Below are 14,724 nucleotides of genomic sequence, written 5' to 3'. Positions count from 1 at the left end.
GCGAAACATAGCCGATCTCGGTGGTGCGCAGGGCAAAGGTTTTCATTTATAAAGCTACCAGGTCCCTTCTCGGAATCCTACGGACGCCGCTCGGGGTACCCGCTCCAAAGCGTGCAGGCTCGAAGGGAAGAACCCCCCCCCCACTCCTCCTCTTGCCGTAAAGCGAATGCTTCGAGGTGTCGCCTGCCTCGGCGAGGGCGGGGTCGTCGGTGCGGCTGTCGCAAAGCTGAAGTGGGGGCCAGCACCCGCTGCGTCGTAAAGATGCCTGCGGCCGTCGTTTCTTCCACTGTCGCAAAAGCTCCCTGCCCAAGTCGGCACGGCTGTCGGAGCCACTCCGTCACCCCGCCATGCCGTAAAGCAAGCCTGCCCGACCCCGTCGTCCTTCCGTTCCCACCGTGGTGGTCATTAGTTCCCTAGCCCGGGATGCTTCATCGCCCGGCAGTGCCGTAAAGCATACCCGGCCCCAGCCCCGAGTCCTACTCCCTCCGGGTGTCTGTGCACCGCGGTTGCCACGGTGCCGCCAAGCGCGGCTGTCGCGCGGCCCCGGTGTCAGCGGCGATGGCGGCGGGGTCGGGTGGGAGTGGGGGCTCTGGGGGAGGCCCCGGGCCGGGGCCGGGTGGGGGTGGTGGCCCCGGCGGGAGCGGCGCAGGGCCGGGGTCCGGCGGGGGTCTGGGCAGCGGCGGGGAGCTGCACCCGCGCACCGGGCGCCTGGTGAGCCTGTCGGCCTGTGGGCGGACGGCGCGGCGGCAGCAGCCGGGCCAAGAGTTTAACCACGGGCTGGTGTTGAGCCGGGAACCCTTGCGCGATGGACGCGTCTTCACCGTCCGCATCGACCGCAAGGTGCGGAGCGGGGCCCGCGGAACCGAGATGTGGAGGGTGGTGGGAGGGGGCGAGCGGGAGACACGGGGTAGGAGATCCAGACTAGTCCACATCGCCGGCTGCCGACAGACCTTCGGGGCACCGGGCGGCGGGCAGGAGGGGCGCATGGAGCAGAAACGTTCGCTCGTCATGACGGGGCGAGGGATGAGGGAAGCTGGAGTTTCCTGCACACCCAGGAGCTGGGCAGGGACACGGGGCTGCATCCCCAGGAATGGTTAGGGACCAGATCTCCCGGAATCGTTTCTGGGAAGTAGAGGATGGAAGGATGTCAGGGATGTGACAGGAGGAGAGGGGAGAACCGAGGAAAGAACCAACCACTGGAGGATGAACTCGGGCGGAAAGATGCGCGAGGAGAGACCCTCGGGGAGAGGGAGGTGTGCGTGCTTCGGGGTGTGATTTGGTGAAGAGGCTAGGTGCACAGAGGTGGAATGTGGGAAGAGAGGGAATGTGAGCCAGAGCCTAGGAGTGAGTCAGGCCAGGGGGAGGAGGAGAGTGGTATAGGAGAGGTAGGGGCGTGGGCGTGGAGAGCCGTGAACCCGGGGTGGTGGAGGAGTCACAGAGACCACTGCCTGTCTGGAGTAGCGTTTCACGTGTCAGGAGAGAAAAGCCCGTTGGCTGTGGGAGATGTGGGAAGAAGGGGACGCGGTGGTCTGTGAAACGTGGGTTCCTAGTGGTGGGAGACCCATGGTGGCCCATCCTGAGCCTCTGTCCACCACCCTTATCGCAGGTCAACTCCTGGAGTGGCTCCATTGAGATTGGGGTGACGGCACTGGACCCCAGTGTGCTGGACTTCCCAAGCAGCGCCACGGGGCTGAAGGGGGGCTCATGGGTAGTGTCAGGCTGCTCGGTATTGAGGGATGGACGTTCTGTGCTGGAGGAGTATGGTCAGGACCTGGACCAGCTCGGTGAAGGGGACCGTGTGGGCGTGGAGCGCACAGTTGCCGGGGAGCTGCGGCTCTGGGTGAACGGGCGGGATTGCGGGGTGGCCGCCACGGGCCTCCCCGCTCGTGTCTGGGCCGTCGTGGACCTTTACGGCAAGTGCACCCAGATTACTGTGCTTCCCCCTGAGCCGGGTTTCAGCCCCCCGGCTCCCATCCCCACACCTCCCCTCGAGCCCTCCGCGCCCCCTGAAGATTCCGCCTTGACTGAACAGGGGACCTCTGGGGATGAAGGTGAGAACACAGGGCAGTGGTGGAGGGGTGGGGCAGAGGGAGTGGCTGAAGGCCTGGGTGAGAACAAGTGACAAACAAGGCTGGGTGTGAACAGGGTCACTCAGACCCCCCCCCACCCCCCCGAGTCTGTTGAAGGGGAAAGAAAGGACTAGAGCAGGGGGTTCTCCTGTCTGTGGGCCCTGCAGCAGTGGCTGAACCCTTATTCCCCTTCCATCCCGCCTGGTCCCCAGCCTTCATGGTGTCCCCAGCGCAGTCCCGGCCGGAGACGTTTCCTAACAGCCTTGAGTCGCATAATGGTGAGGGCTTCTGGGAGGCTTTGGGGAGTGGGAAGTGAGGTGGACGAGGCGAGGGGAGGGGCCTCAGGAGAGGGCTAGGGGGAGAGTGGTGAGCCCGAGGGTGTAGAACCTCATTCCAGCTTCCCTCCCCCGTCCCGCTGCTGTAGACTTTGCCAGCATGGAGCTCTCCGAGGTGGTGGGCAACGCCATCCTGTCTGCCTACAACGGGGGGCTCCTAAATGTGAACCTGAGCTCCCCGCCAACAGGGGAAGGACTGGGGTCTGGCGGTACCGCCACCTCGCCCATCCTCACTTCCAACGATGCCCTGCTCTTTCACGAGAAGTGCGGGACGCTCATCAAACTCAGCAACAACAATAAGACCGCCGAGCGCCGCCGGCCCCTGGATGAATTCAACAACGGGGTTGTCATGACCAATCGCCCGCTCCGGGACAATGAGATGTTTGAGGTGTGCAAGCTCCCGGGCGCTGGCTGGCCCCTCACCCTCCGGGAACCAAAGATGGGGCTCCATCCTTGACGGTGGAAGGGTGGGGCTCAGGGAACAGCTGAGGGCCGAGGGTCCTTTCTCAGCCTTTACACGCCCCGCCTCGCCCTTCTGCTGTTGCTCCCCCCAAGATCCGCATCGACAAGCTCGTAGACAAGTGGTCGGGCTCCATTGAGATCGGTGTCACCACCCACAACCCCAACAACCTGGAGTACCCAGCCACCATGACCAACCTGCAGTCAGGTACCAGCCCCTGACAGGGCGGAGGCACCTTCCTAAGGCGGGGGAGGCCCAGGCCCTAGCCAGGTGTCTACCTTCCCCCAGGCACCATCATGATGAGTGGCTGCGGGATCCTGACCAATGGCAAGGGCACTCGCCGGGAGTACTGTGAATTCAGTCTGGACGAGCTGCAGGTGAGGGGGGGCAGGGTGCAAGAGTCTGGGCCACTGTCCGGGGCAGCCCCGTCACCCTGCATCTCTGCCGGGGCACCACAGTCTCCGCTGCGATCTAGAGCAAGGCCTCTGCTCTCTCGCTTGAAGGTTCCTTCTGAGAAGGCAGGGTTGTGCGATAGTTAGGCTCTCAGATTTTGGAATCAGAGGGTCACTTTCTCTTACTGTGTGGCCGTGTGGGGTCGTGGCCAGAGGCAAGCAGCTCACTCGTTGTCTCTGGTAGGTGGTATTTTTTTTTTCCCTTTTAAAGTTTTTTTCTAACGTCTGAACCGAACCTGTTAATACTTTATATATTGCTTAGAGAGGCGGGTAAGGGGATGTTTGTAAGGGGGCTTCACGCTGTGACTGACTTTCCGGGAGCATTCGGGGGCTCAAGACTCCGGCGCCTTTGGAGCCGTTCCCTGGCGGCCTGGGCTGGTGGGAAGGCTTTAGAACCAACCCCTCTGTTCTCAGGGGCCCCAGGACAAGTCTGGAGCCTGATGGGGGGATGGGTTCTGGATCTTTGTTTTTCTGCTTTGGCTAGGAAGGTGACCACATTGGTCTCATGAGGAAGTCCAACTCTGCCCTACACTTCTTCATTAACGGCATCGACCAGGGTAAAGGGACGCCCAGAGCGGGCTGCTGGGTCAGGGCTTTCGGGAGTGGGGGGTCTGTACCTCCTTGTCCTGCCTGTCTTTGATGCTGGTCCCCCCCACACTCCCCCCAGGCGTGGCTACCCCACTGACACCCCCAGTGGTGTACGGTGTGGTGGACTTGTACGGGATGGCGGTGAAGGTGACCATCGTGCACGATAACAACCATAGTGACCGTCTGCGCCGGAACAATGCCATCCTGCGGGCACTGTCTCCGGAGGGGGCCCTCCGGCGCGCTGCCCCTGCTGCTCAGGCAGAGCCCGAGCGCCTGCTTTTCCACCCCAACTGCGGGCAGAAGGCAGCTATCACCCACGAGGGACGCACTGCCCTGAGGCCCCAGTATGGCCCATGGGGTGGGGAGAAGCCTGCAGAAGGGGCTCTGATGGGATGGGGGGGTGGAGAGCAGGAGGCAGAGGGATTCTGATCTGGGGAGCTCTGGACAGGAAAGGGGGGGAGCCTTGCGTAGAGTGAAGCTTCTCTGGTTGGCTCGGGGCAGCGGGTGTCGGGCAGGCATCGCCGGGCGAAGCTTTGGCGTGCGCAGAGCGTGTGTTCACGCCTGAGTCCCTGTTCCCTGTCCTCAGTGCCACCGATGACTTCAACCATGGCGTGGTGCTAAGCAGCAGGGCCCTGCGGGACGGAGAGGTGTTTCAGGTGCGCATTGACAAAATGGTGGACAAGTGGGCCGGCTCCATTGAGATCGGAGTCACCACCCACGACCCTGCCTACCTCCAGCTGCCGTCCACCATGACCAACTTGCGCTCCGGTGAGCTCCCCGGGAGGGCGGGGCCCAGAAAGGGCCTGTGCGAGGAAGCTGCCCCTGGAGCCCTGATGCTTGGTCCCCCCCCTCTGTCTTTACCGGTCCTGCTTATGACGACTCATTCAGGCGCCAAGCGCTGTTGCGTGGACAGTGCTCGTGGGGGGTGGGTACCTGCAGAGTTTTCTGCCCGGCCCTGGGAAGAAAGCTGACCATCAGGGCAGGCTGGGCCAGCGGCTCTGGGGAGGGACAGGGAGACTGCCGTATAACGGAGTGGAGCCCTGGCTCCTGCTCATGTCCTCTGTCACTCCCTGTCCCCGTAGGGACCTGGATGATGACTGGGAACGGGGTGATGCACAACGGGACGACCATCTTGGATGAATATGGGCACAACCTGGACCGCCTCAAGGTGGGAGAGCGGGGGTACCGCCGGGGCTCGGCGAGCGGGGGGTGGGCAAGGGGGGCTGCCGTAGGACCAGCCCTCGCGGGAACTCTGCCTGACTCCTCACTCCAGCCCCCCTTCTTCCAAGGCAGGGGACACGGTGGGCGTGGTGCGGCGGGAGGACGGGACTCTGCACTTCTTTGTCAATGGGATGACTCAGGGCCCTGCGGCCTGGAACGTGCCCCCAGGTGTCTACGCTGTCGTGGACTTGTACGGCCAGGCAGCCCAGGCCACCATTGTGGACGACGTGGGTGAGGGCTGGGGCCGGGGCTTGGGGCGGCCTCGGCAGGGCGGGGGGGGGGGGAAGAGGGGCTTCGGAGACCACCGGCAACCTCATGGGTGACGTCCCCTCTCCCAGAGGTGCCCCCAGTGCCCGAGCCGCTCCCTGAAGGGAACAACCAGGTGTCCCCCAGCTCCCCATCGTCGGGGGCCGGGGGCTCCGACCTGCGCTTCCACCAGCTGCACGGCAGTAATGCTATCATCACCAACGGGGGCCGCACGGCGCTTCGTCACAACTGCCGCAGCGAGTTCAACGACGCCATCGTCATCTCCAACCGGTCAGTGTGGGCGTGGCCTCCTGCTGCCTCGGCCTTCCGCGCAGGGCCTCTCTGACTGCCGCTGTCCCTGGCAGGGCCCTGCGGGACGGAGAGCTGTTTGAGATCGTCATTCAGAAGATGGTGGACCGCTGGTCAGGCTCCATCGAGGCTGGTGAGGGGCGTGGGCGTGCGCAAGCGTCGCGCGCGTGTGGTTGTGTGTGCCGGGGGTGGTGCGGGCTGCCTGTTGTGGGGGCTTGGCGCTCACCTACCCCTGCCTCCTAGGGGTGACCGCTATTCGGCCGGAGGACCTCGAGTTCCCCAACACCATGACGGACATCGACTACGACACGTGGATGCTGAGGTTCGGCTGCCTGCTTTGACGGCCGGCCCGGTAGGGCTGCGTGGAGCTGGCCAGGATGAGGGAAGCCGGCTTTGGGGCCTGTCGTGGCCCTGGCAGGCCTGAGGGATCTGGTTACCCCTTCCCTTCGATTCTGGGAGGCCCACCCATGTCACCACGCACCCTCCAGCGGCCCAGCCTCTTCTCTGCGGGGAGCTCCTGCTTTTTCCTGGGGGGATCCCAGAGACGTAGGAGACAGAGGAAGATCCCAGTCCAAGGCACTGGAAGGTTCTGATGAGCAGGGACCGCGCAGAGGCCTGCGTGGGGAGGAGCTGGGAGGCTTACCGGCCTCGCCTGTCGTCCCTCCAGTGGCACGGCCATCATGCAAGACGGGAACACCATGCGCAACAACTACGGCTGCGACCTGGATGCGCTGGGCACGGGCGCGCGCATCGGCATGATGCGCACCGCCAAGGGCGACTTGCACTACTTCATCAACGGCCAGGACCAAGGCGCTGCCTGCTCAGGCTTGCCTCCGGGTAAAGGTGACTGGTCTGTGGCTTTCGGCCTGCCAGCCTCACGCCAGCCCAGCCCGGGCCATCTGGCCTCTGACCCCTTCCTTCTCCACCCAGAGGTGTACGCGGTGGTGGATCTCTATGGCCAGTGTGTCCAGGTGTCCATCACCAGTGCCACCGGCCCCATGGATAACAGCCTGGCGACCAGCAACACCGCCACCGAGAAGTCCTTCCCTCTGCACTCCCCAGGTTCAGCTGGCTGTTAGTGCGCTGTGGGCCGAGGGCGGGGTGGGGGAGGTGACGTTCAAGGCCAGGGCAGCTGCAGACCGAGGGCAGGGAACACGCCAGGGGCCCCGGGTAGGACACGCCCCACGAAGGGGGGCGGGGTCCGGGCTGGAGCGTGGGCTGGGCGCCCCCCCTGCCACCTGGGGGATGGGGGGGGCGGGCTGCTGGAAGCCGGTCGAGAGGGGCCTTTAGGGCAGCTTCCTGTTTGACCCGAAAGCTCTGCTCCGTGCCCTTCCTGAAACCCGCGGCCCCAACGCCGCGCCTTCCTGTGGCACCATGTCCCTGCAGTGGCCGGCGTGGCTCACCGATTCCACAGCACCTGTGGCAAGAACGTCGCTCTGGAGGAGGATGGCACAAGGGCGGTGCGCGCGGCCGGCTACGCTCACGGCCTCGTCTTCAGCACCAAGGAGCTCAGGACGGAGGAGGTGTTCGAGGTGGGCGCCGGGCCGTCCGCCGCGGGGCCAGGCTGTTGCCCGAGCTCGCGCCCCGCGCCCGTGGCAGCCGCCGTGCTCTCTCGCCCTCAGGTGAAGGTGCAGGAGCTGGACGAGAGGTGGGCGGGCTCCCTCCGGCTGGGGCTGACCACGCTCGCGCCCGGGGAGACGGGGCCCGGCGCAGGCGGGGGCCCCGGGCTGCCTCCCTCCCTCCCAGAGCTCCGGACAAAGACCACCTGGATGGTGTCCAGCTGCGAAGTGAGGCGCGACGGGCAGCTCCAGAGGATGAACTATGGCCGGAACCTAGAGAGGCTAGGGGTGAAGCTGCGGGCTCCCGGGCCAGGGGTGGGGGGGGAGGGGGGGAGCGGGGGTGGGGGAGATGTGGCCTGAGGCTCTGTGCTTGTGTCCCCTCGGGCCTAGGTGGGGAGCCGCGTGGGCATCCGCCGGGGCGCGGACGACACGATGCACATCCTGGTGGACGGAGAGGACATGGGGCCCGCGGCCACTGGCGTCGCCAAGGTGGGTCCGGGACGGTTCTTGGGTTTGGAGAGCGGGCTCGAGGCCCCGGATCTCTGACTCCCGTGTCGTGTGTGCCCCGCAGAACGTGTGGGCGGTGCTGGATCTCTACGGGCCGGTCCGGAGCGTGTCTGTGGTCAGCTCCACGAGGCTGGAGGAGCCCGAGAGCACCCAGCCGCCTTCTCCCAACTCGGACACCGGGAGCGAGGGCGAGGAAGACGACGAAGGGGAGGAGCAGGGCCTGAGGGTGAGGGGCCGCAGCGGGGCACACGGGGCCAGTGGACAGCGGGGTGCTCTCGGCTTCTCAGATGCTGCCCTTGGCGGGGGGGGGGGGGGGGGGGCAGAGGCGTAGACGCAAGCCCTGTGTAAACGCCGGGGGCGGGGTGGGTGGCCCGGGCCTCGCATGGGCAACCCTGGCAGCTCCATCTCTCCTCCACGCCATGGCCAGAGTCAAGTGGCCATGATGCCCACGGCCCTCGAGTTCCTGGAGAACCACGGGAAGAACATTCTCCTGTCCAACGGGAACCGTACTGCTACGCGGGTGGCCAGCTACAATCAGGGCATCGTCGTCATCAACCGGCCCCTGGTGCCCCAGCTGCTGGTCCAGGTGCGCCTCACCTCCTCCTCCGCAGCTCCTCTTACTCAGGGTCATCCGGGGCCAATCCTCCTGGAGAAACCCCTCTCCACTGGAGGACAGAGTGGAGGCAAGCCCCCGGGGTGAGCTTCCCAGGCTTCGGTTCGTACCCCACGGTGGGATTTGTAGATCGATCCTGGGGAAGGCCCCCCCCCCCCCCGCCTTGGCGACTGGTGTGGGGAGCAGTAACGAGAGGCTGGGGGACACGAGAAAGACCCCTGGTCCTACATGTGGGCGCCGGGAGGGCCCGCCGAGGAGGAGGCCTTTCTGCCGCGGACGGAAGATTCAGTGAGCCAGCTGAAAGCAGCCGCGGGCGGCAGGAACCCTTGGCCAGGCAACAGCAGGACCAAGGCTGACACAGGGAGGGAAACACACGAGTTGACAGTTTGCGGTCCCTCCAGCCTCAGAAGGGGCAGCATCCCTCCCTGGCTGAGGGGGGGTGGGTGGCACTGCTGGGTAGTCTCTCCCCGGGGGGCCGTGACTGCGGAGTAGTGGTCACCTCTCCCCCCAGGTGCGGATCGATTTCCTGAACCGACAGTGGACGTCTTCCCTGGTCCTGGGAGTCCTCACCTGCCCCCCCGAGAGGCTCAACTTCCCTGCTTCTGCCTGCGCCCTCAAGCGGGCGGCCTGGCTGCTACGGGGCCGCGGCATCTTCCACAATGGTCTCAAGGTGGGTGGGGGCAGAGGGAAGGGACAGGGCCACGCTCAAGTCGGGAGGGGCTGGCCCAAAGGGAGAAGAGGGGCACCCAGCCCTCGTTGTGGGTCTCGTGTATCAAGGGGCCCCGTGTGGGTAGACCCTCTAGCGGGTGAGCAAGAGCGTGTCATTGTCTACTCCCAGGCTTATCACGGCCTCCTGCGTCCTTGCCGTCGGGAATGTGGCCGTCGGGGGGGAAGGGGGCGAGCGCGGAGGCCAAGCCCGGGCACTGGCACCGGCGGCAGAGTGAAGGGCGGGCGCGGCCGCTGCCGGGGGGAGTCTGATCTCTGGGAACAGAGTACATCTCTCCTCCCAGATCTGTGAGAAGTTTGGGCCAAACCTGGACACGTGTCCTGAAGGCACCGTCCTGGGGCTGCGGCTAGACAGCTCTGGCGGGCTGCATCTGCACGTCAACGGCACGGACCAGGGCGTGGCTGTGCCGGACGTCCCCCAGCCCTGCCACGCTCTCGTGGACCTCTACGGGCAGTGTGAGCAGGTTAGCCGACTGGAGGCAGGGTGGCGGGGGTCGGCGGGCCCTGGGGGCCGGGTCAGCCTCATCATGCCCTGCCCTGCAGGTGACAATCGTGAGTCCTGAACCAGGGGCTCCCAGTGGGAAGAGTGCTGGAACCCAGGGGGACATGGAAAAAGCGGACATGGTGGACGGTGAGCCAACCCCCAGCCCCCAGGGGCCCGGCCCCGCAGCCCCAGCTCCTGTGACCCTGCCCCCCTTCTGCCGTCTCAGGCATCAAGGAGAGTGTGTGCTGGGGCCCACTGCCTGCTGCTAGCCCTCTCAAGAGCTGCGAGTACCATGCCCTCTGCTCCCGATTCCAAGAACTGCTCTTGCTTCCTGGTGAGTCCCCAGCGCTGCAGAGCCCACTGCACTCCCTGGACCGGTGCGGGGCTGTGCCCAGAGCCCCGGGGACCAGCTGGAAGGGGCCGCATGGTGGAGACCCGGGGCCGGAGCCACCGCACCCAGACTACCCCTCGCTTTCCCACAGAGGATTATTTCATGCCCCCGCCCAAGCGGAGCCTGTGCTACTGTGAGTCTTGCCGGAAGCTTCGAGGGGATGAGGCCCACAGGCGCCGTGGGGAGCCCCCCCGGGAATACGCTCTGCCCTTCGGCTGGTGCAGGTTCAACCTCAGGTACATGGGGGGCCGGGTGGCGCTTCTCCCTTAGCGCGCTTACGCCCTGGACGGGGGAGGCCCTCCAGAGGGCGCGTGGAAGAAGTGACAGGACTCGTAGGCCAGGGGATGGTGTCAGGGAGCCAGCGACCTGTGTCCAGTGTGCCGGGTCCGTCGTAGGGTGAATCCCCGCCTGGAAGCTGGGACGCTGACCAAGAAGTGGCACATGGCGTATCACGGGAGCAACGTGGCAGCCGTCCGGAGGGTGCTGGACCGTGGGGAGCTGGGAGCAGGTACCTCGGCGCTGGCAGAGGCAGGGCCGTGGGGCCCCGGCCCCGGAGGGCGGCCCTGACCCGGCTCTCCCACAGGCACCGCCTCCATCCTGAGCTGCCGGCCCTTGAAAGGCGAGCCCGGGGTAGGGTTTGAGGAGCCTGGCGAGAACTGCGCACCCCCGCGGGAGGGGCAGCCCCCTCCGGCGCTGCTTTCCCCCTCCCTCCTGTATGCTGGGGCCGAGACCCTGGCATCCAAAGTGCAGTGAGTACGCCTGGGGCGGGGGGGGCGGTGGTCTCCGTGGCTTGCCCTCCGGGTTCCCACCGTGACACTCTAGAACGTTTAGCTTTGAAGATGACTAGTACTATGGAAATAAAAAGTAGAGCGGGGCGCGGTGGGTCACACGTGCGGCTGGAGCGTGAGGTGGGAGGGTGGTCAGGATGGACATCGTGAAGAAGGTTTGAGCAGAGGCCTGGAGAAGGGAGGGGGCGCACGGGCGTCCGGGCAGAGGGCGGCAAGCTGGGAGGGCCGCCCGAGCCCGGCCACCCCTGTAAGGCCGGGGCGACCCCGAAGACCGGTGCCAGTCGTGCAGGTAGCAGGGGGAGGAGGGAGCCCGAGTTCCTCACGGACGGCTTTCTGCTTCTTGCCCGACAGATTCCGGGACCCCAAGTCCCAGCGGACGCACCAGGCCCAGGTGGCGTTCCAGGTGTGCGTGCGCCCCGGCTCCTACACCCCCGGGCCCCCTTCGGCCGCCCTCCGAGAACCTCCCGACCCCCACTTCAGCCCAGCCGAACTCGAGTGGGTAACCAAGGAGAAGGGGGCCACGCTCCTCTATGCCCTGCTGGTGCGCGTGGAGTGAGGGCCGGCCTCTCGACGACAAGCACAGAGGGGCCCCGGCCCGCGGACTCTGCGTGACCACGGCCCCGGCTCAGCCCCTCCCCCCCCCGCGACCCCGCCCGCCCCCGGCGGCTCGGCGACCCCAGCGCCAGCGGATGCGCCCGGAGCCCGAGGCCCGCCGCGCCGCCGGAAGGGGAGCGCATCTCCGCGCGCACGGCGCACGCCCCCGGCGTGGCAGCCCCCTTCATGCACTGACTTGGGGAACACGACTCCCTGGACTCCCTCCCCCGTGTCACTTAATTTATTTCCGTTTTCGTTCCTGTTACTGTGAATCCCGAGGAGCCTCCCCGGACCCGCCGCTTCCCGGGCCGCCGGGCGGAGAGGCGAGGGCGGGCGCGGGGAAGGTGGGCGGCTGTACAGTTGTGACGGACGCGGGTTTCCAAGGAGCCAATAAACGCCGTCCCGGAGCGCACGCCTCGGCCTCTCTCTCGCGCCGCCCCAGACGAGCCCTGGGCCCGCCCAGCTTGGGGGCGCCGGGCGAGCCGACGGGGTTTGGCCGCCCCCGGCACCCGTCGCGGCCGCTTCCGCCCTTCCCTGCGCCCGACCCACGAGGCCGCCGGCCGCCCCGGCTCCGGAAGGAGTCGGCCCGGCGGCCGGAAGTGACGCGCGGCCGAGGCGCTGAGGAGCCGCGGAGAAAGCGCAGCGAAGGCCGGTAGGGAGGGGGCGGGGGGCGGGCAGCGCCGAGGCCGGAGACCCCTGCCCGGCCGCGCACGCGGAGCACCGGGGTCCGGCTGGGGGGGTGGGGAGGGGAGGGGAGGGGAGGGGAGGGGGGGGAACGGGCGCCGGGCACGTGACCGGGGTGGCGGCGGCGGCGGCGGCGGGCGGGCTCCCGCCTCGGCCCGCCCGGCGCGACCCCCCTGAGCGCCCGCCTCCCGGTAGGCCCGGTCCGAGGTCTGGCAGTCCGTGGCAGAGCCGGGCGCCCACGGCCCGAGCGCCCCCGGCAGCACCATGCCCGCGCTCCTGGAGCGCCCCAAGCTTTCCAACGCCATGGCCCGGGCGTTGCACCGGCACATCATGATGGAGCGGGAGCGCAAGCGGCAGGGTGAGCTGGGCCCGAGCGGGAGGATACCCCGGGCGGCGGCGCTCCGCCGGGGGCCCGGCCCCCACCACGCGCGGAGCAGCGCGCCGCGGCCGCTCGGGGGAGGGATGGGGCGGCCCCGCCGGTGGTGGGAACCGGAGGCCGGGTCTGAGCCCCAGAACCCCTGGGTCGGGAAGGACCTTGGAGAGCACCCAATCGAGTCTCCCTCCCTGTCCCCTCCGGAAGGAAAGAGCCCTTGCCGACGGGGCAGAGGGAGCATTGTGATAACCGGGTTTCGAAGGTCCTCGATCCCTGCCACTCTGGTATTCTAACCACCCTGCCGTCTTCCCGTTCTGCCTGACTCTTTCTCCAGAGGAGGAGGAGGTGGACAAGATGATGGAACAGAAGATGAAGGAGGAGCAAGAGAGGAGGAAGAAAAAGGAGATGGAAGAGAGAATGTCACTGGAGGAGACCAAGGAACAAGTAAGCGGCGCCTTGATCTGTCCCAGCTCTTTTCCTCCCTTGGCTCTCCTGCCTTCAGCTCCAGTCCCCGCCCTCCGCAGATCCTGAAGTTGCAGGAGAAGCTGTTGGCCCTACAGGAAGAGAAGCACCAGCTCTTCCTGCAACTCAAGAAAGTTTTACACGAGGAAGAGAAACGGAGGCGAAAGGAGCAGAGGTGGGATTGGAGAGCTAAAACTTGGGGCAGAGTGTAACTGGGATCTGGGAACACCAGATCGGTGTCTAACGGCAGAAGAGGGGGCACTTGTCCTCGCCCTCGAGTTTGAGCTGCCCGCCTCCCCCCGCAGTGACCTGACCACTCTGACATCAGCCGCGTACCCGCAGAGCCTGACAGTTCACACAGGAACTCACCTCCTCAGCATGCAGGGTGAGGAAGGCCCCGCGGGGTGCAACGTGCCCTCCTGGGACTTGCAGCCACCCACTTCAGCCTCACGAAGCCCCTCTCCCTGTCTAGGGAGCCCTGGAGGACACAGTCGCCCAGGAACCCTCATGGCAGCCGACAGGGCCAAGCAGATGTTCGGACCCCAAGTGCTCACGGTAAGCAGCAGGACTGAGTCTGTGGAGCGCACTGGTTTTCTCGGCTACTTCCACGCAGACCCAGGCGCCTTCGTGAACCGAGGGTCCAAGTCGTGAGCAACGTGTGACGCTTTCCCGTGTCGTGGGAAGTGGGGCGTAGGCGAGGCGCGTGGGGTTCTGCTTTGCAGTGGACAGCACCAGTGAGCGCCCCTGCTCCCTCCGCAGACGCGGCACTACGTGGGCTCGGCAGCTGCTTTCGCGGGGACCCCGGAGCACGGTCAATTCCAAGGCAGCCCTGGCGGTGCCTATGGGACCGCCCAGCCCCCACCCCACTACGGACCCACGCAGCCGGCCTACAGCCCCAGTCAGCAGCTCAGAGGTGAGTGGCGGGAAGAGAGAGGGAGGCGGCCGGTCGCCAAGCGGCCGGAAGGAGGCCCGACCGCCTGCGCCCCTGCCGTCCTCAGCACCTTCGGCGTTCCCGGCGGTGCAGTACCTGTCGCAGCCGCAGCCGCAGCCCTACGCGGTGCACGGCCACTTCCAGCCCACCCAGACAGGTGAGGCTGCCCGGCGCCGCGGCCCTGGCCCCCTGCGTCCTCCTTGCCTCCGCTTTCCGGGGTCTGCTCATCCCGCACACCCCTCCTTCCCTTCCTAGGCTTCCTCCAGCCCGGCGGGGCCCTGTCCTTACAGAAGCAGATGGAACACGCCAATCAGCAGACCGGCTTCTCGGACTCTGTGAGTATGGAGTCCTGGGAGGTCAAGGGCAGCGCTCGGCCAAGGGGCGCCCCGGGCTGCCTCAGGTCCTGACTCTCTTCTCCGCAGTCCTCCCTGCGCCCCATGCATCCCCAAGCTCTGCATCCAGCCCCTGGACTCCTCGCCTCTCCCCAGCTCCCTGTGCAGATGCAGCCAGCAGGAAAGGTAAGGATGGCAATCCCACCCGCCGGAAGCCCTGTGCTTCCAGGGAAAGCAGCACTGGGTAGGAGGAGAGGCAGCCCCCACTCCTCCTTTTCCCTCTCTGGGGGAGCGGCTGGGAGTGCGGGGGTGTGCTGAGGGGGAGGGCCACACCGACAGAGCCCCCCCCCCGCTCCACCACCACCAGTCGGGCTTTGCAGCGACCAGCCAGCCTGGCCCTCGGCTCCCCTTCATCCAGCACAGCCAGAATCCGCGATTCTACCACAAGTGATCGTCAGATTTTATCTTCAAGCTCACCCCCAACCCCCGCCACGGGTGAGGGCCCCTGGTGTGTCCCAGTCCAATAAAATCTGCCTGCCACCGCCCCTGGCTGCTGTGTGCCTCTCTCTGGGCCCAGGCCAGGGCCGCATGGAGGGTGAG

General features: G+C 66.6%; 2 protein-coding genes across 7 annotated transcripts; both read left to right on the top strand.

Annotated features, from left to right (window-relative positions):
- Window positions 1–45: 45 nt before the first annotated feature.
- Window positions 46–11,749, top strand: NEURL4 (neuralized E3 ubiquitin protein ligase 4). 5 transcript variants are annotated; one of them, XM_027567533.1, is made up of 30 exons: window positions 46–840; window positions 1,607–2,051; window positions 2,282–2,347; window positions 2,494–2,792; window positions 2,960–3,071; window positions 3,153–3,241; window positions 3,801–3,873; window positions 3,984–4,248; window positions 4,491–4,560; window positions 4,642–4,672; window positions 4,987–5,072; window positions 5,194–5,356; window positions 5,464–5,662; window positions 5,737–5,813; window positions 5,924–6,002; window positions 6,348–6,523; window positions 6,611–6,742; window positions 7,067–7,212; window positions 7,303–7,527; window positions 7,630–7,728; window positions 7,811–7,972; window positions 8,174–8,332; window positions 8,871–9,029; window positions 9,370–9,549; window positions 9,629–9,716; window positions 9,796–9,903; window positions 10,052–10,196; window positions 10,356–10,468; window positions 10,544–10,709; window positions 11,100–11,345. In XM_027567533.1, the coding sequence occupies exons 1-30, from the start codon at window positions 559–561 to the stop codon at window positions 11,302–11,304; spliced, it is 4,599 nt and encodes a 1,532-aa protein (XP_027423334.1). In that variant the 5' UTR covers window positions 46–558; the 3' UTR covers window positions 11,305–11,345. The 5 variants fall into 5 exon arrangements, with proteins under 5 accessions (XP_027423334.1, XP_027423332.1, XP_027423330.1 ...); XM_027567529.1 differs by having other exon boundaries at window positions 559–840; window positions 4,491–4,672; window positions 11,100–11,749; XM_027567530.1 differs by having other exon boundaries at window positions 559–840; window positions 4,491–4,672; window positions 6,348–6,517.
- Window positions 11,750–11,873: 124 nt separating this feature from the next.
- GPS2 (G protein pathway suppressor 2) lies at window positions 11,874–14,669 on the top strand. Of its 2 annotated transcripts, XM_027567541.1 has the most exons (11): window positions 11,874–11,994; window positions 12,222–12,384; window positions 12,734–12,843; window positions 12,924–13,036; window positions 13,167–13,246; window positions 13,334–13,416; window positions 13,621–13,774; window positions 13,860–13,949; window positions 14,048–14,127; window positions 14,215–14,310; window positions 14,492–14,669. In XM_027567541.1, exons 2-11 carry the CDS (start codon window positions 12,291–12,293, stop codon window positions 14,573–14,575), a joined length of 984 nt encoding a protein of 327 aa, XP_027423342.1. In that variant the 5' UTR covers window positions 11,874–11,994; window positions 12,222–12,290; the 3' UTR covers window positions 14,576–14,669. The 2 variants fall into 2 exon arrangements, with proteins under 2 accessions (XP_027423342.1, XP_027423343.1); XM_027567542.2 differs by lacking the exon at window positions 11,874–11,994 and having other exon boundaries at window positions 12,110–12,384.
- The last annotated feature ends 55 nt before the right edge of the window (window positions 14,670–14,724 follow it).

This window comes from Zalophus californianus, chromosome 16, assembly GCF_009762305.2.
Source record: "Zalophus californianus isolate mZalCal1 chromosome 16, mZalCal1.pri.v2, whole genome shotgun sequence".
NCBI lineage: Eukaryota > Metazoa > Chordata > Mammalia > Carnivora > Otariidae > Zalophus > Zalophus californianus.
The sequence above is the reverse complement of the archived record's forward strand: the minus strand, read 5'-3'. Positions and strand labels throughout refer to the sequence as shown.